Source organism: Nanorana parkeri, unplaced genomic scaffold (assembly GCF_000935625.1).
Source record: "Nanorana parkeri isolate BGI_ZX_2015 unplaced genomic scaffold, ASM93562v1 scaffold191, whole genome shotgun sequence".
Lineage (NCBI taxonomy): Eukaryota > Metazoa > Chordata > Amphibia > Anura > Dicroglossidae > Nanorana > Nanorana parkeri.
In genome coordinates this window covers 1,642,380-1,666,149 of record NW_017306459.1, presented here as the reverse complement: position 1 = coordinate 1,666,149, position 23,770 = coordinate 1,642,380, and the positions used below count along the sequence as shown (strand labels likewise).

The following is a 23,770-nucleotide window of genomic DNA, read 5'->3' as shown; positions in this document are numbered from 1 at the left end:
GGGGAAGACTAGGTTTCTAGTTACGCCTCTGCTGTGTAGTGCTGACTTTTCTACTTGCAACAGAGTCCCTGCTAATGCCCCTTACATACCCCCCCTTCTGCAATGACAGGAGACATTATGACAGGGGACGCTGATGAACATTATGTATTCCAAGCCCACACAATGCCCACCAGTGTCCCCTGTCATATTGTCTCCAGTCAGTGCAGAAGGGGGGGGGGGGGTCTGTTGGAGGGGGCTTTAGAAGGGCTGTGCTGCAAGTTTTCTACTTGCAGCGCAGCCCTGCTAATGCCTCCCCAGCTTCTGCACTGACAGGAGACATTGTGACAGGGGACACTGATTGACATTTTACACCACCACGGTTTTTGAGGTCCCCTGCTCTTTTGGGGGACCTGAGAACATGGCAATATGGATGGAGCTCTGTCACAGCACTGCAGCCCCCACTGGACCTCAGGCTGAGGATCCACCACAGTTCTCGATATGATAGGGAGACTGGGTGGATCTTAAAAAAAGGAAATCAAATGTATTTTATTGTGAAGTGTGTATGTGAGTGTGAGAGATTGTGTCTGTGGTTGTGTGTGTCTGACAGTATTTTTGAGGGTCCGTTCACACTAGTACAGAGCGTTAATTGCACAGTCCATTGCGATTACTGCATTGTACCACGCATAAATCGCACCTACCGCAAATTCTGGTGTGGGAGTTGTGTTGCATTGCCATTCATTTGAACGGCACCCCAAACGCATCTCCTGTACACAGTTTGATTGCCCGCATCGGAACGTGCGGTACCTCAATGCCGTGCGTTCCAATGCGGTGCGACTTGCGTCGCGACTTCATGACCAAGGACAAATGTGGGTCCTGAGGTTACACAGGTTGAGAACCACTGGTTTAAAGTATATCTAAAGCCAAAAGTGGGAAATGTTTAAAACATTCTATCAGGGTTGTTCTTTGCCATCTGTGTCCCATTGGGAAGGTTTCCCTTCACTTCCTGCCCCACAGATACAACAGGATGTCAGAGGAAATCTCCTCTTAGACAAGTGTTACCGAATCAAATTTCCCCAAGGAAACATTTTCTGACCTATTCCTGTGACAACGTAACATTTTAGATTTCCCCTCACTTTCAGTCCCGAGAGGGCAACTCTTCCCGGTGGTGCCACAGGCAGCAATATAAACTGCACAGGGGATCTAACCAATCGCCACTCTATGCAGGACATGGCAATGTATGGCTTTAGATACACTTTTTAAAAAATATACACAGACATGCCGAAATCTAGATGCCCTCTCAGTCCCCATTTACACCCAAGCATAATGGGTTTGCATGTTACGTTCACACGCGTTTGTTTCCTGCATTTGCCACACGTTGCCCATTTATTTCAATGCACACGTGACAAATGCAGGAAAGCAGGTCATGTAGAAAATTCTCATATAGCATCTCGTGTTTTTTTCCCCGCAGGTTTGCGTGCCATTAACTGGTAATAGCACTGCAAGCCCGTTGCACGTTGTTAACGCATTCCATGAGAGTTTTTTCCCCCATGTTGGGTACGCTTTCATGGAACACCCAGGTGTGTAGGGGGACTTAGAGAAAAAAAAAAGAATACTGAGCATGGGGTGGGGAAGAGGTGCGGCGCGCAGCGTGTGTGGAGCCGTGAACAGGGCCAACTGATCGGAAGCCGATTAATCGATTATTGAAAAAGTTGACAACTTTTTCAATAATCGATTATAATCGATTATGTCGATTAGTTGTTGCAGCCCTACAAAATACTAGTTAATAATAATGGAGTATTAAAGTGTAACTGAAGCCAAAACCTTTTTTTTTAGTTTAGAGTGGAAGGATTAGAACATCTGTCAGATTTTTATTCCTGCCTGTGTTCCCATTAGGGAGATTCACCCTCTCTATCTGTCCTGGTGACCGTGATCACTGAAAGTGAAAGAAAATCCCCATATTTTGGGTCGACACCAGAACAGGAAAAGATGGGAAATCTTCAAGTGGTGACACTAGTTGTGTTGACCCTGCTGACCATCAGAGATTTCCCTCTATTTGGAGGGATTTCCGCTCATGGCTTTCAGACAGGAAGTCAAGGGAAATCTCCCCAATGGGACACAAATGACAAAAAAAAACAAGCTGACAGGGGTTGTACCTGTAAAACTGTATAATGAAAGTGTGGCTTCGGAGTCTCTGTATAGAACATAGGGAGAAGATCCGGGCTAGTTTGCTGTAGAATTTACCTGTTCGATGACATAGAAGGAAAATTCTAAGCGCTGTCTCTGCAGCATGGGTATCAGGTGGCGGAAGAAAATCGGCAGGTGTTCATGGCGATTTCGGAATGGAATCAGGATCGCTACCTGCAAAAACGATAACACATATACATATGACTTCTCCGTGGTTACACATATAATAAACACATAACATATGATAACACATATACATATGACTGCTGCGTGGTGAACATTTGACAAACAAATCAGAGAAACAAGTTATGGGGCTCAGGATGATCTTTAAAACATGGAAATCATTGATCTGTTTTTATACACAGCTGCCGAGCAAAAAGGAAACAGTTCTATCGCCCAACAGCAGCATGGGCAGCGACAGCATTTTTTACTGATTCATCTAAAGCATGGCAACATGCTCAGCACTTTACACGGAGCCATAAAACTCTGTGTCCCCATCCCAGCGACACAGATCCACAGGCTCTGCTCCCTGCCATTCCATATACAGGCTCTGCTCCCTGCCATTCCATATCCAGGCTCTGCTCCCTGCCATTCCATATCCAGGCTCTGCTCCCTGCCATTCCATATCCAGGCTCTGCTCCCTGCCATTCCATATCCAGGCTCTGCTCCCTGCCATTCCATATCCAGGCTCTGCTCCCTGCCATTCCATATCCAGGCTCTGCTCCCTGCCATTCCATATCCAGGCTCTGCTCCCTGCCATTCCATATCCAGGCTCTGCTCCCTGCCATTCCATATCCAGGCTCTGCTCCCTGCCATTCCATATCCAGGCTCTGCTCCCTGCCATTCCATATCCAGGCTCTGCTCCCTGCCATTCCATATCCAGGCTCTGCTCCCTGCCATTCCATATCCAGGCTCTGCTCCCTGCCATTCCATATCCAGGCTCTGCTCCCTGCCATTCCATATCCAGGCTCTGCTCCCTGCCATTCCATATCCAGGCTCTGCTCCCTGCCATTCCATATCCAGGCTCTGCTCCCTGCCATTCCATATCCAGGCTCTGCTCCCTGCCATTCCATATCCAGGCTCTGCTCCCTGCCATTCCATATCCAGGCTCTGCTCCCTGCCATTCCATATCCAGGCTCTGCTCCCTGCCATTCCATATCCAGGCTCTGCTCCCTGCCATTCCATATCCAGGCTCTGCTCCCTGCCATTCCATATCCAGGCTCTGCTCCCTGCCATTCCATATCCAGGCTCTGCTCCCTGCCATTCCATATCCAGGCTCTGCTCCCTGCCATTCCATATCCAGGCTCTGCTCCCTGCCATTCCATATCCAGGCTCTGCTCCCTGCCATTCCATATCCAGGCTCTGCTCCCTGCCATTCCATATCCAGGCTCTGCTCCCTGCCATTCCATATCCAGGCTCTGCTCCCTGCCATTCCATATCCAGGCTCTGCTCCCTGCCATTCCATATCCAGGCTCTGCTCCCTGCCATTCCATATCCAGGCTCTGCTCCCTGCCATTCCATATCCAGGCTCTGCTCCCTGCCATTCCATATCCAGGCTCTGCTCCCTGCCATTCCATATCCAGGCTCTGCTCCCTGCCATTCCATATACAGGCTCTGCTCCTTGCTATTACATACACAGGCTCTCTTTGCTGCTATCACATATATAGGTTCTCCTTCCTGCTTTGTAGTCCTGTGCAACAGTTGCCAAGTTCACTAGACTAAAAAAAACTTGAAATATATTCAATTTGTGTAAAAACTGCTAATTCTAACAATTTACAACTTGTATTACCAAACAAAACCTGACTGAGATGGAGAAACACTTCGCCTTAATTTGGCTGATGCTGCAATGATAAGCTCATGGTTTACAAAATGTCATTATTATTTAAATTGAAGTTTAGAGAAACAGACAAATACTGCTGAAATGTGTATGATGGAGCCGTTTTATCTCTCAAAGACTTGATATTTCTGTCCATCCAGGCTTGAGAGTTATACAGCACAGCCAGGTTGCTGATCACCTCTCTACCCCCAGCTTGCCACGGGACAATGAAGGAGAAGACTGATGAGCTCATCCCTCTGCTTTCACCATCTGTTAGCATGCTGCTAGCGAGCACATGTGTAAGCAAGAGAACTTCATTGGCTCAGAGGCTGCACCAAACCCTAAGTATCTAAGATCTCATAACATGTACATGAATGTGGCACAGGGCTTCAATGAAACCCTGACATAAGCTCCAAAATACAACGTATACTGCTTATGTCTGCATCAGAGAGTGGCATGAGTAACTCTGGAATGCAGTTTTATTGAGATTAACTATTTATAAACTATTCCCACAAGGGGAATGAATACAAGGCCATTTTTAATCTCTGCTTCCTTGAAAAGCAAATTCCTTTTCGTTGCACAAGTTATTTTAAAGTTTATTTCCTTCTAAATGATTGCGTGTGCAAGACAAAACAAAAAGCAACACACATTAGCCAGAGCATATAGCAGCCAAAGCTGTATTCAGGTAACACTCTGCCATTAGTGACAAAGTAAACACTACTGGGTCCCTAATTACCCAACAGCATTTCAAGCATGTACATCAAGAATGAAGACTCATCACTCTTACATGCACATACCTGCCCTGCACATTACTAATCGTAATGTACAATCAGATACAAGTTACATGAGGGTGGACGGTGGAAACCAGATACACTTGCCAGTTACTGTAAAGGGACAGGAGGTAATTCCAGGAAGAATATTGATCTCACTACTTATAAAATGATAGACTAAAGTTCACATATTTCAAAGAACACAGAGATAAAGGTTAACAATCAAACAGGAAGATAGTCCTGTGCCAATGTAACTGTGCTGACAAGAACAACATGCACAGGGTTCTTTCTATAAAACTTGGACAATGCCCAACACAATGAATCATTTTCCCAGGGATGTGTGTACAGCAATGTTGGACAAATTAATCTTGAATTTAGGAGCCAGTGTGTCCAATCCAGGAGCAAGCTTAATTTGTTTTTTTTATGAGCCAGCTCCCGTGACAACAACTAGAGAAAAGCTCAAAAGTTAGGCACCAGCCGTCGTTTCTAAGGCCTGGTTCACACCTAGGCGTATTGCATGTGCGCGTCTGTCGCGCGGTTTTTTAACCGCGATTCGCGGTAAAATAATCGCGCGACAAACCCGCGTTTCCGAGGGCTACTTGGCTGTATCCCAATGGAAACGCGCAACAAAAACGGCCCAAAGTAGTACATGTACCTTTTCAGGCGTGGGCCGTTTTGTAGCGCGTTAGGGACAGGCTGAAATACGCCAAGGTGTGAACCAGACCCATTGAATACAATGGGATTTAGATGTTTGAGCGTTTTGTAGAGCGTTCGTCGAGCATAGAACGCGCTACAAAACGTTCAGGTGTGAACGAGGCCTAAAGAGCATTGGCTACCTGGCTCCTGGGATTTTTTCAACCCTAGTTTACCATCCAATCTGATTGGTCACTATGAAACATGGCTTCACCTTTTCTATCATCCACATTTGTAGAATCAGAGGAATAATGGACACGTCGACTAACCTTTTTAGAACAATAAAGCCACAATAGAAGACATTTGAAAACACATTTCTGTATTTAATCTAATCCATGTTACAGCTATGACATCGATTAAGGCTAAAGCAGAGGGGATTAAGTCATTATGCTGAAACTTTTCTCTCTAATCTTCCTAGGATCATTTCGTTTGACAGATCAATGTAAAGTTGAGCAAACATAATTTGCTCCAATAAAAAAAAAACTGCACAGTTCTTCATTGTAATTAAACAATAAGTGTTCGAAAAGAAGATTTGTTACATTAGGGTTGCTTGAGGCGTGTCCAGGGCTTCACCCATCTGACAGACAAAACATTTTCTGGGGACAGAAAGAGCTTTCTTTTGGAGGTATATAATCACCTTGCGTATATTTATAATATATGTATCAATTATAAGCACATAAATAAATATGAAAGGAGGAATTTAAAATATATCTAAGTCACAACTTTTTCTTTTATGTTGGATAAAGTAGGGTAAGGTGAAAAACCACAGGTAGTTTTTTTTTGCTATATGTGCCTCATCGGCGAGATTTACCTTCACTTCCTGTCTTCCAGAGAATATCTAATGTGGGAAATCCTCTCTTACACAGTTGTCACAGAAACAAGTGTCCCCAGTGGAATATTTCCTCTTTAAAATGTTGGCTTTACCTTCACTTTCATTCCTGGTGACATTGGTGATTAGGACAGTTGGAGAGAATAAATCTCCCCAACGAGGACACTGGACAGTGGTTCTAACCCCTTACCACCTTATCCAAATATAACTAAAAAGGTTTGCCATTAGTGATAATTGAATATGACCACATAGAAAATTTGAAGCTAATGAGTCAATATCACACGTTGGAGTTTTGGGGCTTGTTTATGCGCGAGTCTAACAGGTTTGTGTGGTTCTTTTGGGTTTTATGTTAATCTGCAGTTATATAATTCTAGGATAACCCAGCTTGTAGTAAATTACTGTAGAGCTGCAACAAACTATTCGATTACTTGATAATAATTGATGAGAATAGTTGTCAACTATCCTCATTATCGATTAGTAGGTTGGATCCCCTAGCTCTCTCCTCCACACTGGGAGGAGGGCACAGCAAGCAGTGGGCGGATGCAATAGCCAGCCTGATATTGTAATTTGAAATGGCCAAATTACACCAGCCCACTACCTGTTGTATTTACATTCAGCTGCTGTCTGCAGAATCTTGCCACTGGCTGCCGACATTCCCTGGCTGAAGCTACTCATGCACCATGTGCTTACAATACAATTATTTAAAAAAATAAAATTATAAATGGTTGTAAAAAAAAAAAAAAAAAAAAGTATTTTTTGCTTTTGGCCTGATAAATTCTGCTGCAGGAGGTGCGTTGCAGTGCCAGTCATTTCAATGGCACCCCAGACAGGGCACCCACCCACAGTGTGATCCCCTACACTGGAATGCACGGTACCGCAATGCTGTGCGTCCCAGTGCATTGCAATTGCAAAATATTGTGCATGCAGTTTTATTCTGAAGCTTTGTGTGTGCAACAATGCATTTGTGTATTTTATTTTAAATTAAGGATGGCATTTAATTCTTTTAATCCGAATAGCCATCTAATCGAATATGAAAATAATCATTAGTTGCAGTCCTAAATTAGTGCTGCAGACCTGAGATTGGTGAAACACGCAAGTTTATAGCCATCAAGCAGGGAGAAGACTCAACAGGCACCAAATGCACTTTCTTTGCTCTAGTGAAAATAACAATCCTGGCATGTCAACGCCCATAGGAATCTTAACAGCCTTGTCTAAGACAACTGAGATGACAGCAGAAAGTTTACAGGAGCAGCGGGCGACCTTCTCTTTTGTTCAATACTCAGATAGAAGTCCACTGGTCCTAAATGCAACTCATCAAAAGGTTACTTTATTTAATCACCATGGCTAGGCAGAAAAAAGCACCAGCCTGTCCTAGAGGTATAAAAAGGCAAAAACACAAATATTCACAAACCAATTAAAAAAAAAAAAAACACACAAAAAAACCCCATAAAGTGGGTAGCTGTGGGCATAGCATTCTGTTTAAGCTTTTCTTCTCTTGTTTTTTTTCCCCCCGTATCTCTGTAGGTTGGACTCGATGGACTTGTGTCTATGTATATTTTTATAGATTTTTTTCTTGAACATGAGTATACATAAGCATTCAAAAACATTTAGGCTTCCTTTACTAAAAGGAGTATTTTTTGTTTCATAAAGGGTTCTTTATTGGTGCACTGTGGCCAGCATAAAAATCCTAGATCATCTGCTACTTATGGGCACATGCTTGTTGGAGTTCAGGTTCTCGCTGTTAATTTAATATAAATATATTTCCCATGAATGCCGTTTACTAGTGAAGTGCATGAGGAAAATTCCCATGAACATTTCCTGTAAACTCTAAGCTTCAATAAGCATTTGCTGGGTGTGTCCTAGATACAGCTTCCTAGCTGCAAGTAGATACACAAACATGCACTGGAGTAAGTCAGTAATGGCAAAAGCTGCTAATCCACAAAAGCGCAAGAACAACATTTGAAAAAGGTAGTTAATTACTGAACAAATGTTTTCAAACAGCATTCCAAGATATTTGAAAAAGTAACCTTTAAAATAATGGCCTCTGATCATTTATAGTTCCTCATTGCACCTTTATAAAACAACTTGGGCAATCATTTTCTTAGATTCCTTATCTACAGAACACGTCCCATAAAGCCCTTCAAATGGTACCTTATACCATTTTACAACCCAGGAAAAACTGTTAGAGAGCACAAATGTTGCCAAGCCCATAAAGATGGAGTTAACAGATGGAAATGACCTTTGGAAAATGTCTCCCACTAACCCTCTATGGATCAGAGCATGAACATGCCCCATAATACATACACCTGCTCATGGCATAGATGATTGAATATTGGGACAATTATTTACAAATCTTCATATATTGTCTACATACATAGTTACATAGTATTTGAGGCTGAATAAAGACATAAGCCCATCCAACCTATTGTGTGTGTGCATTTATCTTTGAGCTGGTGTATGAGTCCATGTGTAATTTTGGTCTTAGGAGTACCTGTACCCCTATATGTTACGGTCTCAGAGGAACTCGTCCAATAGTTTCTTGAATGATTCCACACTCTTAGCTGAAATCACCTCCTGCGGCAGTGAGTTCCAGACCTTAACCGCTCTAACTGTGAAGAACCCCTTGCGCCCCGTGTGTTGACATTTTTTTCCCACCAATTTTTGGTGGTGTCTTCTGGTCTTTGTTACCGAGTTAACCGTAAAGAGTTTGTTAGAAATGTGTTAGTTTGTTTGTTAGTCTAGACTTCTTTCAGTTTACATCCTGAAATAGGTGCAGGCAAGCACCCAATGCAGACATTTTTAGCTTTTACTAAATGCTAGGTGGGCACCTAAAACAGCAGCAATTACCCAGCCTAACACAGACAGCATCCATCATGAAATAAGTTCTAAATGATGATGGATATCCCACCATCTCTGCCTTGGATATTTACATTTTGTAAATAAATATGGTCTTTGGATTGGCTTTTAACTAGTATCAGGCACTGGAGGTAAATTAATTTAAGGCAAAAGATTTTATGGTTGACGATTCTGCTGACAATAGCAGAAAGATGGTCTGCATTGTATGTAACACTACTCATTGATTTACGGATATAGTAATGGGGAAACAGAACTGGGCCCTGAAACATCTGTAGCAGTGATGAGTGAGAATCCGGGATGAAAATATTTGAAAGAAAAACCCTTCACAGGAACCCCCAATAGCACCCAACTAGATCCTAACATTTGTGCACTGTAAACATGTGACACCTATCTGCAACACAGCCACTTCTTTCACAAGTAGTCCAGAATGCTTGCTCCCATCCAAGCGCATCACAAGGTCTTCATGAGGTGAACCTGCACGTTGCCCATTTTCCCCTCATTGCTCATTCTTGCCTTGTGCTTGTTTGCTGTTCGAGGGTTGTCTAGACAACACATGGACCTGGAGATTGGCTACTCAGGCATCTAGGACTGCATCACAGTAGAGGAGAAAGTCACATGCCACCCCATTCCTAGAAGTAATGTATATTTCAGACTCCACGACTTGTCCTAAAGTCAAGTGATACAGTAAGGGGCCCATTCACACCTACACATTGTGGCAACACACGATGCTCCACATATAGGTTGGTGCATTGCGGTGTTATTTATTTTCAATGGCACTTCAAGCAATAAGCAAAGGCACATGTACTGCAGCACACCGCAATGCCCAAGTATACACTACCACATGTTGTGGTGAGCTGCGTTGCTAAAAATTGTGCATGTTTGTTCTTTGGTCCATTCTAGCATGTTGGTAAATCATTCAAATTTATGGGCTGCCTTAATGCAACGTAACAGGCATGTTAACACAATGCTACAGGACAGAAGTGTGTAAATGGGCACCAACAGTGCCACGAGGCAAAGGGATTCCATTAATGGAGGTGTCCACCAAGTACTGCAGCATAATTTCTGGGTAAAACATCTATAAAAGGTGAGTGACTTCAGCTAATAGACTACCTTGTTACACATCAGCACTAATACTATCGATCTGCCTGGCCCAAATTATATAGTAAATTATATATAGTAACATGCTTTACTGATTCTCTCACCTTCCACCGAGGAGTGCAGTCTGTGGGCTTCCAGTGTCCTCCAGCTCCAATACCCATATCGGCAAACATCTGATGAACTTCCTCTAATGAGATCTCACTCATATTAATATCTGTAGGCCCACCTGCACCAAAGAACATTTCTAATTAGAAGTCTGTATTTTGCTATGTTGCACATGACAATGGAAACAATAAAAAAAAAACTAAAAAAATGTAAAATAAAATCAGCAATAGAAAAGAAAAAAAAAAAACAAGGAAATCGTGAAATAAACATTTGTTTATATGGCCTGATGCAACATGAAGAGGAATGTTACGACTTACAGGCATATATGGGAACTGTTACAATACCACCGTAAAGGTTAAGTCTGCAACTTCCTTATAGAGCTTACAGATTGTAATTACAGTGCTTCAGATAAGATTTCACGTGGCATGCCGCACAGATCACACTTCACTGCGCACAATGGCAACACACACCAATGCAGATCCAATCTCTTCATTAAGAAGGTATCAGCTAAGAAAGAGGACCAATCTAATGAGTCTTGGACAGAAAAGTCCTTCTGGTTGATATTTATTGATGTGTGGCTGGCCTTTTTGTAAAGCTTAGTGGTCTCTGCACATATGCACCATAGTGCAGAGACCACTCAGGTCTGACAGGAAATATCCCTCCAATAACAGGGCAATGATAGCAGCCTTCCTTCTCTTAACAAACGGAACCTGAACTGAAGAAATTGCATATTTTTGGGTTTAATTCAAAGCAGACATTCACCCTCATTTTCCACTTTCCCAAACATTTTTTACCCTACCTGTGCCAAGAATCGCATATAATATTTTTTTTGTTTTAGGTAAATACATTTTTTCAGGTCCCTGTCCTTCCATATTTGCGGCACAAAGTGGAACTCCAGGACTTTGAAAAGTTAACCCTTGCAGTGGGGCTACCCCTGCACTGCAAGGATTAACTGCTTGTTTTGCTTAGTGTGTGAAAATAAGAGATATTCACCAGATCCTTGGTCCCACCTGGCTGCTAGACTAGTCCCGGTTTAGTAGCCTCATCTCCCCTTGACTCCAGTGTTCTAAGGACCTGTGACGTCATCACGTCTATACGTGTCTATTAGACATGAAGACGCTGAGGGACATGGCACAACCGGAGAGATGCGAGCAGTCAATGCCACAGGACCGAGGATCAGGTGAGCATTTTTTCTTTATTTTGTTTATTCTGCATTCTGGAGACTAGCTCAGTTTTTTTTTTTTTATGACTTGAATCCATAACAGGAATTTAAAGCTGAACTCCAAGGATGAAAAACACAAAAACATTCTTCAAAAGCCACAAAGGATACAAATTCACATTGTAAGCACCAAAAGTCTATGCAAACCTAGCACAAACATCATCACTATTCTGCACATGTGCAGAGAGCAGGGCCGTGGAAGGGACCCGACAGGTCCACCCACTACATGCTTCCTGCAGAAAACTAAAGGAGGGGGCAGATACAAGACCAGTCACCCTGCACAAGGAGAGAGAGCAGTAGTGACTGGTCTATATTAAAGAAAGCCCCTGCACAAAGACAACATTTCACACTGGATTACTGCACAGATCTGGAAGAAATACACAAAGTACACCCAGATTCAAGTAGGGATGTACTTGCCTTTTGTATTTAGATAGGATAAGATTAGCTTATCCCAGAGTTCGGCTTTAAAGGTCAAATGATGTAGCATATCAAAATCAGAAAAAAAAAAAAAAGATAAGAAATTAATCTAACATGACCAACTGGAAACATTTTTTATTATGCTTCAATAAGTCGGAGCCAAAAAACAGAAATATATCTGTGACTATGCATGGAAAAAGTAGGAAAGCTAGCAACTATATCACTGGACAATTAGTTTGAATAGAGTGCACACTAGCACCAAAATGTCCTTTGCAAAGCTCATAAACTGGCCCCCATCTATAGAGCAGGCACCTCAATTATTTTCATGGAGCACTGCTATGGAACCTGCGACCCAAGCATGCATGCTCACGCTCTGTCCTGTGCCAAAGACCTCTCTACTGGCCACCCAGTGTTATGGGGGCAAACCCATAGATTTAAGAAGATCGCTAAATGTAAAGACACATTGAAAAGCACTTAAAAGGAGAACTATGAGGTGAGTGCTTTTCCTGTCACGGCTCTCTGCCGTGACAGGGGGAAGGGCTGGATTCCCCTCTCCCCGCTCCGATCTGCCAGCGCTGACTGGCGGAACGGACGGGGGAGGGGCGGGTACAGCTGGCTCTGCCTCTAGATAGGCAGAGCCAGCTGTTACTTACGCAGCTGGGCGGATCCCGTCGTCTAAGTCAGGATCCGCTCCGGCGTCTCAGTATACCGCGAGCTGTAGCTCGCGGTATACTGAGCTTAGGCTAACGGGAGGACGCTAGTTTGTGTCCACCCGTTACCCTAAGGAGAACTATGGGGAAAAACACTGACCCCATAGTTCTCCTTTAAGAATAAATACAAACTTCAGAAAAGTACACAAACTGTCTGCTCTTCAGACTCTTGTTAGTTTTACAAAATGTCACAGTTTTTCTAGAACACCTTTGTACGTATTTACTTAGATGGCCATGGATGCTGCGTACAGCACCACTGCGAGTACAGCACCACTGCGTAAACAAGTCATTCTCCAGTAAACGCTAGATGAATGGGTACCTAAAACATGCAGTTTGATACAGATACAAATTCACTGTTGTGGGAATAAAACCTCTAGAAACAGGCAGAAGAACACCAGGCCAATAATCAATACAAAATACTTACGCATAAACGGCAACTTTTCCGGACAAGGAAGGTTTGGAGAGAATGTAAAGTTTTCAGGCAGATACATTGTGGACTGTGCGGTGAAATCAGTAGAATTTGTACCATCTGGGTAGTCTGCAATGGAACAAGAGAGAAATGAATGAATATTTGGACAGTTTCCGGTTATATTACATCTGCAAGTAAAACATTCCAGAATCCCTGTATACCACCTGACATACATGACAACTGCCCCGATAGGCATTTGTCAAGTGGAACAAGTGTACGTACTGCAAGATATCCCCTCCGTTCCTGTTGACAACTCATTCTGGATTCTCCCTGGCTTTCAATCCCGATGACAGTATCTTCTGGCACATAGGGAGTTCAGATATTTACCGTGCATGGTACACCACCAAAGAGCCCCCTGCACCTTTCCCAGAACAGAAGAGTTGGTGCTGACCTACTGAAATGGTCATGGACTCTTTATAGCGATGAGGGACTTTGTGCATGGACTTTGCTGTACACAGTTACCAAGATCCAGTTATTTACTACCCTGCTGGATATGTCACTGACTCTACTAAATGGAGAGGTAAGACATTCATGGCATGGGGTGCAGCCAGGAGATTTAGTGGAAAGATCTTGCCACTGGAACCTTAAGATTGAAGATTCAACCAGTGGAGCATTTATGCAAAACAAAGATCAGTTTTAGGTGTAGTCTATAATTCTGGGTGGGCCCCTTCATCTCTGTTGTTATCGGTTATCCTAACTAGGATATCGCCCATAGGGAACTATGGAAAATCATTCCGGAGAGATGGAGGAGGAGGTCTACTGCACACTGTAGGTTTATCACAGCAGGACCAGCAAGAGTGGTGGAAATCATGCTGCTGGATGGATCCCCCACTGACTCACTCCATTAAAGAACTCAGTGCTTGTTTACATCTAGGGACAAAAATAACAAAGATATACTCACCTGAACTTCAGAGCCAGCTGGCTGCTAGAGCGGTACCTGCCGCCTCTCTCTTCCTCCACTCCAGTAATAGAATGTCCTTTGGCATCCTCATGTCCAATACAGTGTATAGGGTGATGACTGACAGGACCTTAGACCGCCAGAGCGGAGGGGGAGAGAGGTTGCAGGGACTGGTCTAGTAGCAAGCTGGCTCCAAGGGTCAGGTGAGTATAACTTTATTTTTGTCCCTAGATGAAAATGAGCACTTAGCCCCACAGCAAGGATAAGGATTATTTCTGCTCAGAGTTCTTCTTTAGGAATTAATAATGTTTTGAGTAGATTTTGCACTGAACAGGGAGTATCGCTTTATCCTGGCTTTATGTCATTAGTATTGGCAAGCTTATAACGCAATGAAGGACACAACTATAATATGTTATTTATGTATTCATCTGAGTGCCATGCATCATGACGCTTCCTACATCCTGTCTGCTTATTCCAGTATCTAGGCTCAGCACAGCCTCACACTTTGTAAAACAATTACATTATCAGACTAGCCAGCTTGTGTGCACGTTCAGCTGTTATATGTGCTGCCAAATGGGAACAATAGGCAAATGGCCTACTAAACTTCTAGCAGCAACTGGTAACTGTGACAATCAAAGTTGTATCTTAGCACACCTGACATAGATACACTGAGAATGGCATGCAATCTTATACTAAAACAAATATACAGCAAAGAATTACAACGCTGTATACAAATTAAGAAGTTTACAATGCTGTATAAGAACTTTCACTTCACAGTTATGTCTTCCGACTACGCCAATGCAATAAAGCAGTGCAAGAAATGTGCAAAATACATGAACCCATAGCAGAAGACCAGATCACTGTGGTCAGGTCAGAGACGACGTCTGGTTGGTTCCTATTATTATATGATTAATATTATAATACAGGATTTATCTAGCGCCAACATTTTGCGCCGTGCTTTACAATATAAGACATTACTGTTACAATACAAATCCAGACAAGATGGTAAGGAGGGCCCTGCCCATGAGAGCTCACAATCTAAAAGGGGATAGAACACTTTATTTTACTCTACATTGCTGTACTGAATACTTTGCAGGTGGTGAATTATGATCCACGGAGAAATTAAACCTAAGCCCTCATCAAAGTTATAAATAAGTACAGGAAACTATTAGCCGAACCAAAGGGCCACCAAGGCTCAGCTCCACAACTGGGAAGTATTCTCCCAGGAATAGCTTTTGTTGTTTACTCAGATGGTATGAGTGTAAGAAACAGGCGGCTTCTAATTGACAGCCAGCAGTGACCAGTCAAAAGGTGGCAGTTTACAGTATACACGGCGCCTTACTAGCACTCTGCCATACCACAGCCTGGCAAAGCTTTTAGCACAGATATTTATCTGCCTCAGCATTTGGTAACTCCCCAGCGTAATTTAGCTTTAGGGCCCATACACACTAGCATCTCTGTCAAAATGCTGCATTTTACTGGATGGGCTAGTGCGTTGTGGCAGCTCTGGCAGTGTGCGTTGTATCGCACACTCCCAGAGCCGTCACAGTTTACATTTTTCTTTCTTTTTCTAACTTTATGTGAAATGTACAATGTATACGCTCCATTCAGGTCCCTGTACAGCAGTGCTTTTTGTCATTTTGCATTTTATCACAGCGCAGTGCCCATTACACCCATGTTGTCGTGGTAATGGGACACCTAGAAAACAATTGTTTTCTATGTGTTCTTGCAGTGACCTTTGTTAAACTGGTGCAGTAAAACGCAGGTCACCACAATATGTGTAAACAATGGTCTACGACTAAAAGGGTTGGTTCACCTTTCTGCATATTTTCCAAAAAGCCCCAATGCTCATGCTATCCCTTTCCCATTGCATAACTCTAGGTCCTGCATGGCTTGTCTACAAAAACCTCTAGGTAGCTGAACCCCCCCTCCATCCTAGCCAAACGGCATGATGGGATATATGTTGGAAGTGCGGCCCCAGCAGCCGCTCCTGCCCCATTCAAACTGCCCATGCGCAGAGTGCTTTCTCTCCCTTTAGCATCAGCGGCTGAGCTCAGCTCACATAGTAAAAGGATTTGGTTAGACTAATACAGGATCATTTAGTTGTAATATAAATGTACCTATGTGCCATTTTATCAAATGTTCCTTTTAAGAAGAAGACTCAGTCATAAGTGGCTTCTTGTAATCATAGCTGTCAGATCCATCAGTACAAATATGCATTGTAGCTGATCTGGCTCTCTGATATTCAGGCTGTAACACAGCTGGAGGGAAGACTTTCTGAACTGCAGGCATAGTTTGCTGGTAAAAGCCATGTTGACTAAGATTTTAACTTGTCTGTTTTAATCATCAACTTTTCAGGACTGTCCTTAAACTTGCCAGGTCACGTCATTATGATTCAAATGTATGACCACTTTCATTAGCACTGTGCATGCATGCTTTCTGTATTGTATGGAAAAAAAATATAGTCATTCCAGAGAGTCTGTACAGCAGCCAGGTACACTTTTGGCACACCTTTTCCAATGAAGTGGCCATGCACACAAGGGGCCCCAGTAGATGAAATTAAACTGAGCGGCTTTTAAAAATACAGATTGCTGTAGATGCCAAGCCTGTAGGCCATTTCTGTCCCTTGAAGTCTGGCTGAAATATTATGATTTTTGTTTACATTCCCATCCTGGCCAGTTTCTGGGATGCTGCAGCCAATGAACGCTCCCAGCATTGCAGCAGAGAGGGTCTGCCTGTTTCAAAAGCCACACAGAGGCACGATACGCACTCTTTCTTGGGTGCTGGAGGATCGGAGCAGAGAGGGGGGAATCCAGCCCCTCCCCTGTCACGGCAGAGAGCCGTGACAGGAAGAGGTGAGCGAACGCCGTTATGTGTTCGCTCACTTCCCGATCTACTGAGCCGAGTGAAAAGCACTCACCTCATAGTTCTCCTTTAACTAAATATACAGTTAAAATACAATAACGAGCAGATTACCTAAAACAAATTCTGTCCATCCAGTCTTGAGATTTACACAAGCTCTGCCACACAGCACAGCTCTCCCTGGCAGGAGCGAGGACCTGATCTTTCTCTGCTGCAGTTTCATTTTCAGGTCTTCTCTCCATCCTGTGGTTAGACATTGGCAGGAGAAGCAGCAGACTGGCGAGTTCATCTCAGATTCTCTGCTCGCTCTTCCTATCAGCATGCTTCTTACACGGCAGGACATTTGGCTACATTGTACTGCTTCTCTCTCCCTCTCCCTGAGCTCTGCTCTGCTCTACATGGACTACAAGGGGCTGATACCAATTCAAAATAAAGGTACATACAGTACTTACATTTAGGAAAACTACATGTAAGAGTGTGCTAATGATTACAGAGCTGTAAAGTGTGTGCCTTTCATAGCTGCCTGGAGTTTAGCAACTGTGTACAAGTTTTCCCCAATAAACCTGTCCGTGAGGATTTATTAGTTTGGTACGATTTCTTCCGTCTACTTTTCCATGTTGTACTGAAAATGTGTACATGAAGCATTAGTGCTGCTTTTCCAAGTCAGCAAAACCCGCTGGGAGAAAATCTACTTCTTGTCTAGTTGACTGCTTTAAACACAATCTCTGCTGTGAGCTGCAGGATCTATTTATGTCAGACGTAAACCATTGACTGCCAGTTAGAGAACCTTGTACCATGACAACAGCTGTGGTTTTTCCATTAAGTATTTGTACTCCTGCAGAGAATAAAATATTGGTTCCTCTAACCCATTAGCAAACCTTTTCCTGGTTTATAAGGGGTAATTTGTTATTCGTTCTTCAATGCTTCCTGTTTTATTTTTCCAGAATGGAATAAATACCAACAGCTTGGGCTGGAATATGAATTGCCTAGATGTTGTTATGTTGTGATAAGTATTCCTGGGGGCATTTCTGCACGGAGGTGATGAAAGCTTCCATCCATGCAGTCTGTAAGGAAATGCATAGGCCACTGCTGTTACATATATTACATGCATATCCTAGGAATACTTCTATTTTAATTCTGACCTATTCTATGCTATGTAAACTTTGGTAAACTGATGCACCTAGGGCCTCATTCACTCAGACACATAAGGCTGTGGAATTGAGGGTGTATTTCTGAACCCAGGATATACAGATACAGTCACTCACATTAGTAGTGAAGCGGTGTAGGTGGTTGTATGAGGGTTTATGCCGCTACTTGCATAAACCCATGCATGTGTAAAAACAAATGCCCCTGGGCACACACTAGCTGTGTCTAGGGTTGCACATCTGTATGCATGTGTGGGTTTTACGCAAGTGGCAGAGTAAACCCACGAACAGTTGCCTACATCCCTATACTGCTATGGGCAGCTGCACATCCTGGGCACAGAAATACTCTTTCAATTTATGTTCTACAGCCTCATGCCCTTGTGTACATGAGACCTTAGGCCCTCTTTCACATGGTCGGTCCGATCGAGTCCACCTGTCAGTTTTTAAGGAGGACCCGATCGGATGCCCAATGCTAATCTATGGGCAGCCGGGTCTAAACAGACAGGCGTCCATTTACACCCACTTACCCCCAAAACCGGGCAGGTCCAGAAAAACAAACAAAACAGTGTTCCATTTCGATGGACCTGATCGTGCTTGATCGAAAGTAATCAGATGTAAAACGGACACATCACAAGATCGAGGAAAAGATAAGACGGGCATGGATGTCACAGCGGTGACATCCGATCTGTAGTGTCCGATCAGAAAGGGATCTTTGCACAGATCCCCTTCTGATCAGCCCGTGTGAAAGGGGCCTTAGAGATGTAAAGGCATTAAAAAAAAAAAAAAATTGTTCTGTTGTTTCAAATGTCAGAGCCGTTAAGAACTCTAAATATTACTTTGTAACAATTGTTTCTTGGTTTCAGGAAGCCGAGTAAAAAAAGGACACAACCAGGGTAAGGTTCAGTTGGCACCTGCCCTGCTTATGAAAGAAAAAAGTGTGCTTTAAAATAAAGTGCACGTTAACTTTTGGTCCCTTTAAGATTATGTCATTGACCCCTCCCTCCCCCTGCCATAAATAGGTAGCTAAGAGGCTGCCCGTTTGTCCCAAAGGAATTGCTCCCTCTGTAGCTGAGGTGCGGAGATGTTGCCCCATCACTAGCAATTGAGAATCAGCAGAGTTCAGGCCAGCGAGAGAGCGGCATCATGCTGCAATCTGGTTACAGAGGGAGCGGTTCCTAAGAGGCAGACGGGCAGCTTTTTCAGAGATCCTGCCACTGGCTTTTTGTCTCTAGCGGCAGAAGCAATTGTCTGACAGCCTAAGGGGTCACTACAGGACATACAAGTCAGTGGGAGGCATCACACAACATGGCGGGTATTTGCAAGGTTCAGTAACGTGGCAGCGTTTTAACACTCCGGCCACCAGAATGTTTAGCCATTTGAAAGGGGAAATGGTGGCATCCAATGGGGGACAAACTGAGCCAGACTGGAGCAGAGTTTTTACTCACTTAAAATACAACACTGAGTAGAAAAAATCCTATTTGGCAGCATTTTCTGTACATATTGGCAATAGAAAGGGTGATTCTAAATGGTGAAGGGCACCCTGGGCGCAGAAGAATCCATGTAAACATGCGCTGGCAGCTCTCCGCTGGAGTCGGTCCAGTACCACTAGAGTACTGACAACTGCTCTTTAAAAGTGAAGAGAGCAGATCTATCAAAGTACTGGAACAAATAAGACCCTGTCAGCTACAGCATGATCACTAGGAAGAATTAACTCATGCGGGTCCTACTGTTTGAATTTTAAGTATGATTGTTAGCCCCATCCTAAAGTGACACTAAAGTCAGGTGTTAAATATCTGTAGTCCAACATTAGAGTGAGCTTGGAGTGGTGGCTACACTCAGGGACCATGGGGAACAGCGGTGGCTACACACAGGGCACAGAGAGTCAGAGCATCAGAAGTAGCAGTGGCTACACACAGGGACCATGGGGGAGAAAAGTAGCCACCCTCCAGAAGGAAGGACAGTGCCAGCACCAATTCAGAGATGATTTGAGGATCTACAGCCGAGTGATACACAAATAAGATACATTTTTGTTAATAGTTAAGGCACTTGAATGTATTTTTAAGATTTAGCTCCTGAGTTTAGTGTCACTTTAACCTCATAATTTGAACAGAAAGTGTCGTCTTGAAACTTTGCTGCAATTATCTGACCAATCTAGATGCATGTTGTTTAGCAAAAGACTCTCAGAATGTTCTGCCACAGTACTGTCATGCACATCATTCCTGTCATATCACTATTGTGTTACAGTTTCTGGAAGGAAATAAAGGGATTATGACAGGTCATCATGAAACAAAGGCTTTACATGTAAATACTACATTTTAAGAAAACAGCTTTATTCTATTTTTTAAAACTAGGAGGTCATGATGAAAAAAAAATGTATGCACACCAAACCATAGTATGAATATCAGACAAGTGCAAGGGGAGGGGAAAGAAAGATATCTGATTTTGAAGGAAATCAGTATTAACAGAAATAGGGAGCATGCTATCACTGAAGAATCTGTTTGGCCATCTCTGACTTTAATTATTATTATACAGCATTGATATAGTGCCAACTGTTTATGCATCGCTTTTACAAAATAAAGGGATACAGTACAGGAGAGACAAACATGCAGAGTATAAAGCTGGCCATACACTAGTCATTTTCTCTTGTTCAGCATGTGTATGCGGAAATCCTTCCCACCATTGTATTCTGAGAGAATACCCGAACAGTGACTGCAACTGATTGGGCGACTGCAGATGTTCGGACTAGAATTTTTGGCCCGTCTCCTTCAACAAAAGTTGACGTCTGCCGAACGGAGTGCATCTGAATGGGTGGCTACAGAGGGAGGAGGAATGATTTGTAGCCACAGGCAGAATGGAAATTAATGCAGGGAAGGTTCTCAGAAATGACTCTAAACAGGGTGGATAATAAATCGATGATTTAAAAAAAAACAAAAAACGATTTTTTTAAATTTAAAATCTGATTTTTTTATCAAATGTATTTTAATAAAATGCTTTTGGAGTAAAAATCTATCTAAAAGATAGTTTTCTATTTAAGATACATTAATAATTTAGTTTATTCAGCATGAAATGGAGCTTAGTTATGTAGCATGAGGCTGTATATTCTGCAATATTTACATTTTTGGTGAACTCATTCAATGAATCCAAGCTCTGCAAGCGGAGATAACATGCATTGCATTGATGCATTACTAAACATTGATGTTTAAGTAAATACAAAAATATGCAACATAATGTTATTGTATTAATTAAAGAATTTGAGTAGTTCTCAAACTATGTGCGATTAACCTAAAATCGGGTCTGATATCGCTGTTTTACTAACCTGACAGCTTATTATTCTAAAATAGGAAACCTTCATTTTGTTTGCAAATAATATTAAAGATTCTTACTACCAGCAAGAAATGAGTCCTTACATTTAAAGAGCACTTAGCGGGCATCCACTCACCTGCTGCCTGCCACGTCCCTCACCTTGTTGTGTCACTGCCGCATCACCAGCCGTCCCATTAAAGTGAATGGGACTGTCGGTGAGTCAACAGCGGGTCAGAGGAGGAGCCGCTGCGGGACAGAGATGACAGTTGCGCTTTAAAAATTATGACTTAAAATCGAGATGACTTAACCCCTTCGTGACGGGAGACGTACACTGTACGTCCAGCCACAAAGGGACCAAATGACTTGTCACGTACACTGTACGTGACGAGTTATTTGCTTCTTTGGGGCTGTTAGGGCTGTTAAATAATCACACAGCAAAAATGTCAAAAGTGTGTCAGTCATTTACGAACAGAAACTAAAAACAAGCTCAGTCATGAAGGGGTTAAATCAAGCCTTTTTACTAGTGATTTAAATTAGGGCTGCAACAACTAAAATCGACATAATCGATTATAATCGATGATTGAAAAAGTTGTCAACTTTTTCAATCATCGATTAATCGGCTTCCGATCGGTTGGCCCTGTTCACGGCTACACACACGCTGTGCGCCACACCGCCTCCCGCTCACCGCTGCCAGACCCGCCCGCATCCACGCTCCACACGCCGCACCTCCTCCATGCCTCACGCTCACCGCCCAAATCCACGATCAGCAAAGCTGCCGATAGACAGGTCCAATCACAGAAACAAGTTGCTGGAAAACTGCAGTTTCCTACACATGGTGCTCTATAATGTATTGCTGGGATTTGTATTCCTCTATAGCTCTAATTTAAAATCGACTTGATTTAAATCAAATCCACCCTGATTCTAAAGTATATATGGGTACAAAAGGTGCACAGAGTTTTAAAGAAACAAAAACAAAAAAAGAGGATTAAAGAGCATATATGTATTTGTTATTTTATTTTCTGACTCTACATATGCTTGAAAGCAAGTTGAAAGTTCTTATAAAGAATCGAAACATTCTGAAACCAGAACACACAAGTTAGGAAAAATATATGCAAACTACTTTCAATGGACTACAAGGGTTGAAAACTTTACACAAAATAGAGTAAGATGAATCAGAGTATGACATTACCTGTTCCATTTAGTGTACCATTTTTATTGGTATATTGTCTCAGCATATGCCCGATGGTTCGAACGTTGTCTCGTAGCATTATGCCTTGAGCTTGCACCATGAAGAGGTAGGTATTTGCTGAAAATAAACAAAAACACCGGACATCAGACTGACAGCAATGTAAGAAAAAAAACTTAAATTAGGAATGCTGCATACTTAAAGTATTTGACACCTAGGGCTGTTCTACAGTAGACGACAACAGTGCTTTCATTAATAATTAGGACATAAATAGGAATGATAATAGCAATGCTCAGAAAAACACAGACTATTAAAATTGCAATGTTTCCTCACATTGGTGTTCTTTGGAGAAGTGCTCCCTTAACCACTTGCTGCCCGGAGCAATTTCTTACATTTACACACATATGATAAAATCTGAATTTCTGGCTAGAAAACAGCTTCAGACACTTAAACAATTATATATTTTCTGAAAGCAGAGGCCCCGTAGAATAAAAAGATGCTAGTTGCATTTTTTTATGTTGCACGGTATTTGTGCAAATGTTTATCAAACACGTATTTTTAGGATAAAATACACTAAAATGAAATTTAGTGCACAGAAACAGAATATAATGCCCAATTTTTTGGTAAAATATAAAAGACGGGGTCATGCCGGGTAAATAGATACCAAACATGTCAAGCCTTAAAATTGCATGCGTCCGCGAAACCGCAACAAAACTACAATAACCAAAATTTCCCATAGGTGAAGCTTTTAACACTTTTACGGCTCATCAGTTTAGTGTTAACAGTGATTGATGGGCCTAGAATTATTGCTCTCACGCCGACGCTCGCGATGATATGCAACATATGTGGCGCAATTTTTGTTTTTGCACGTAGGCGCATCCGACGCGTTTTTGCGTTGTTTGTGCGTGCACGTGGGGGCCGGGGGACTTTAAACATTTTTTTTGTATTTTAACTTTTTTTTTATGTTACTTTAATTTTTACACTCTGCTTTATTGCTATTGCATAGAGGGCTAACAAGCCTCCTATGTAATATCAAATACAATGGGACAGGTCCTCTTTATGGAGACATCAGGGGTCTTTCAGACCGCTAATGTCACCCAGGGATCCCAAAGAAGCTGATAAAGCAGAGATCTGCTTCACCAGCTTCTTCTTCTTCTGGCTCTAGGAGCTGGAGAATGTGCCCAGTGACACCGGAAGTGATGTAATGCACATCACTTCCGGGTCCAGTGAG

The 23,770-nt window shown here is 42.6% G+C and overlaps 1 protein-coding gene across 1 annotated transcript in view; it reads right to left on the bottom strand.

Annotated features, from left to right (window-relative positions):
• Window positions 1–23,770, bottom strand: part of B4GALT6 (beta-1,4-galactosyltransferase 6) — a 70,257-nt gene that overhangs the window by 10,663 nt on the left and 35,824 nt on the right. Inside the window, exons 2-5 of the mRNA XM_018555307.1 lie at window positions 22,543–22,659; window positions 13,101–13,214; window positions 10,330–10,451; window positions 2,221–2,337 (exon numbers count right to left, since the gene is read on the bottom strand). Of these exons, the coding sequence (XP_018410809.1) occupies window positions 2,221–2,337; window positions 10,330–10,451; window positions 13,101–13,214; window positions 22,543–22,659 (470 nt within the window). The remainder of the gene's footprint in view (window positions 1–2,220; window positions 2,338–10,329; window positions 10,452–13,100; window positions 13,215–22,542; window positions 22,660–23,770) is intronic.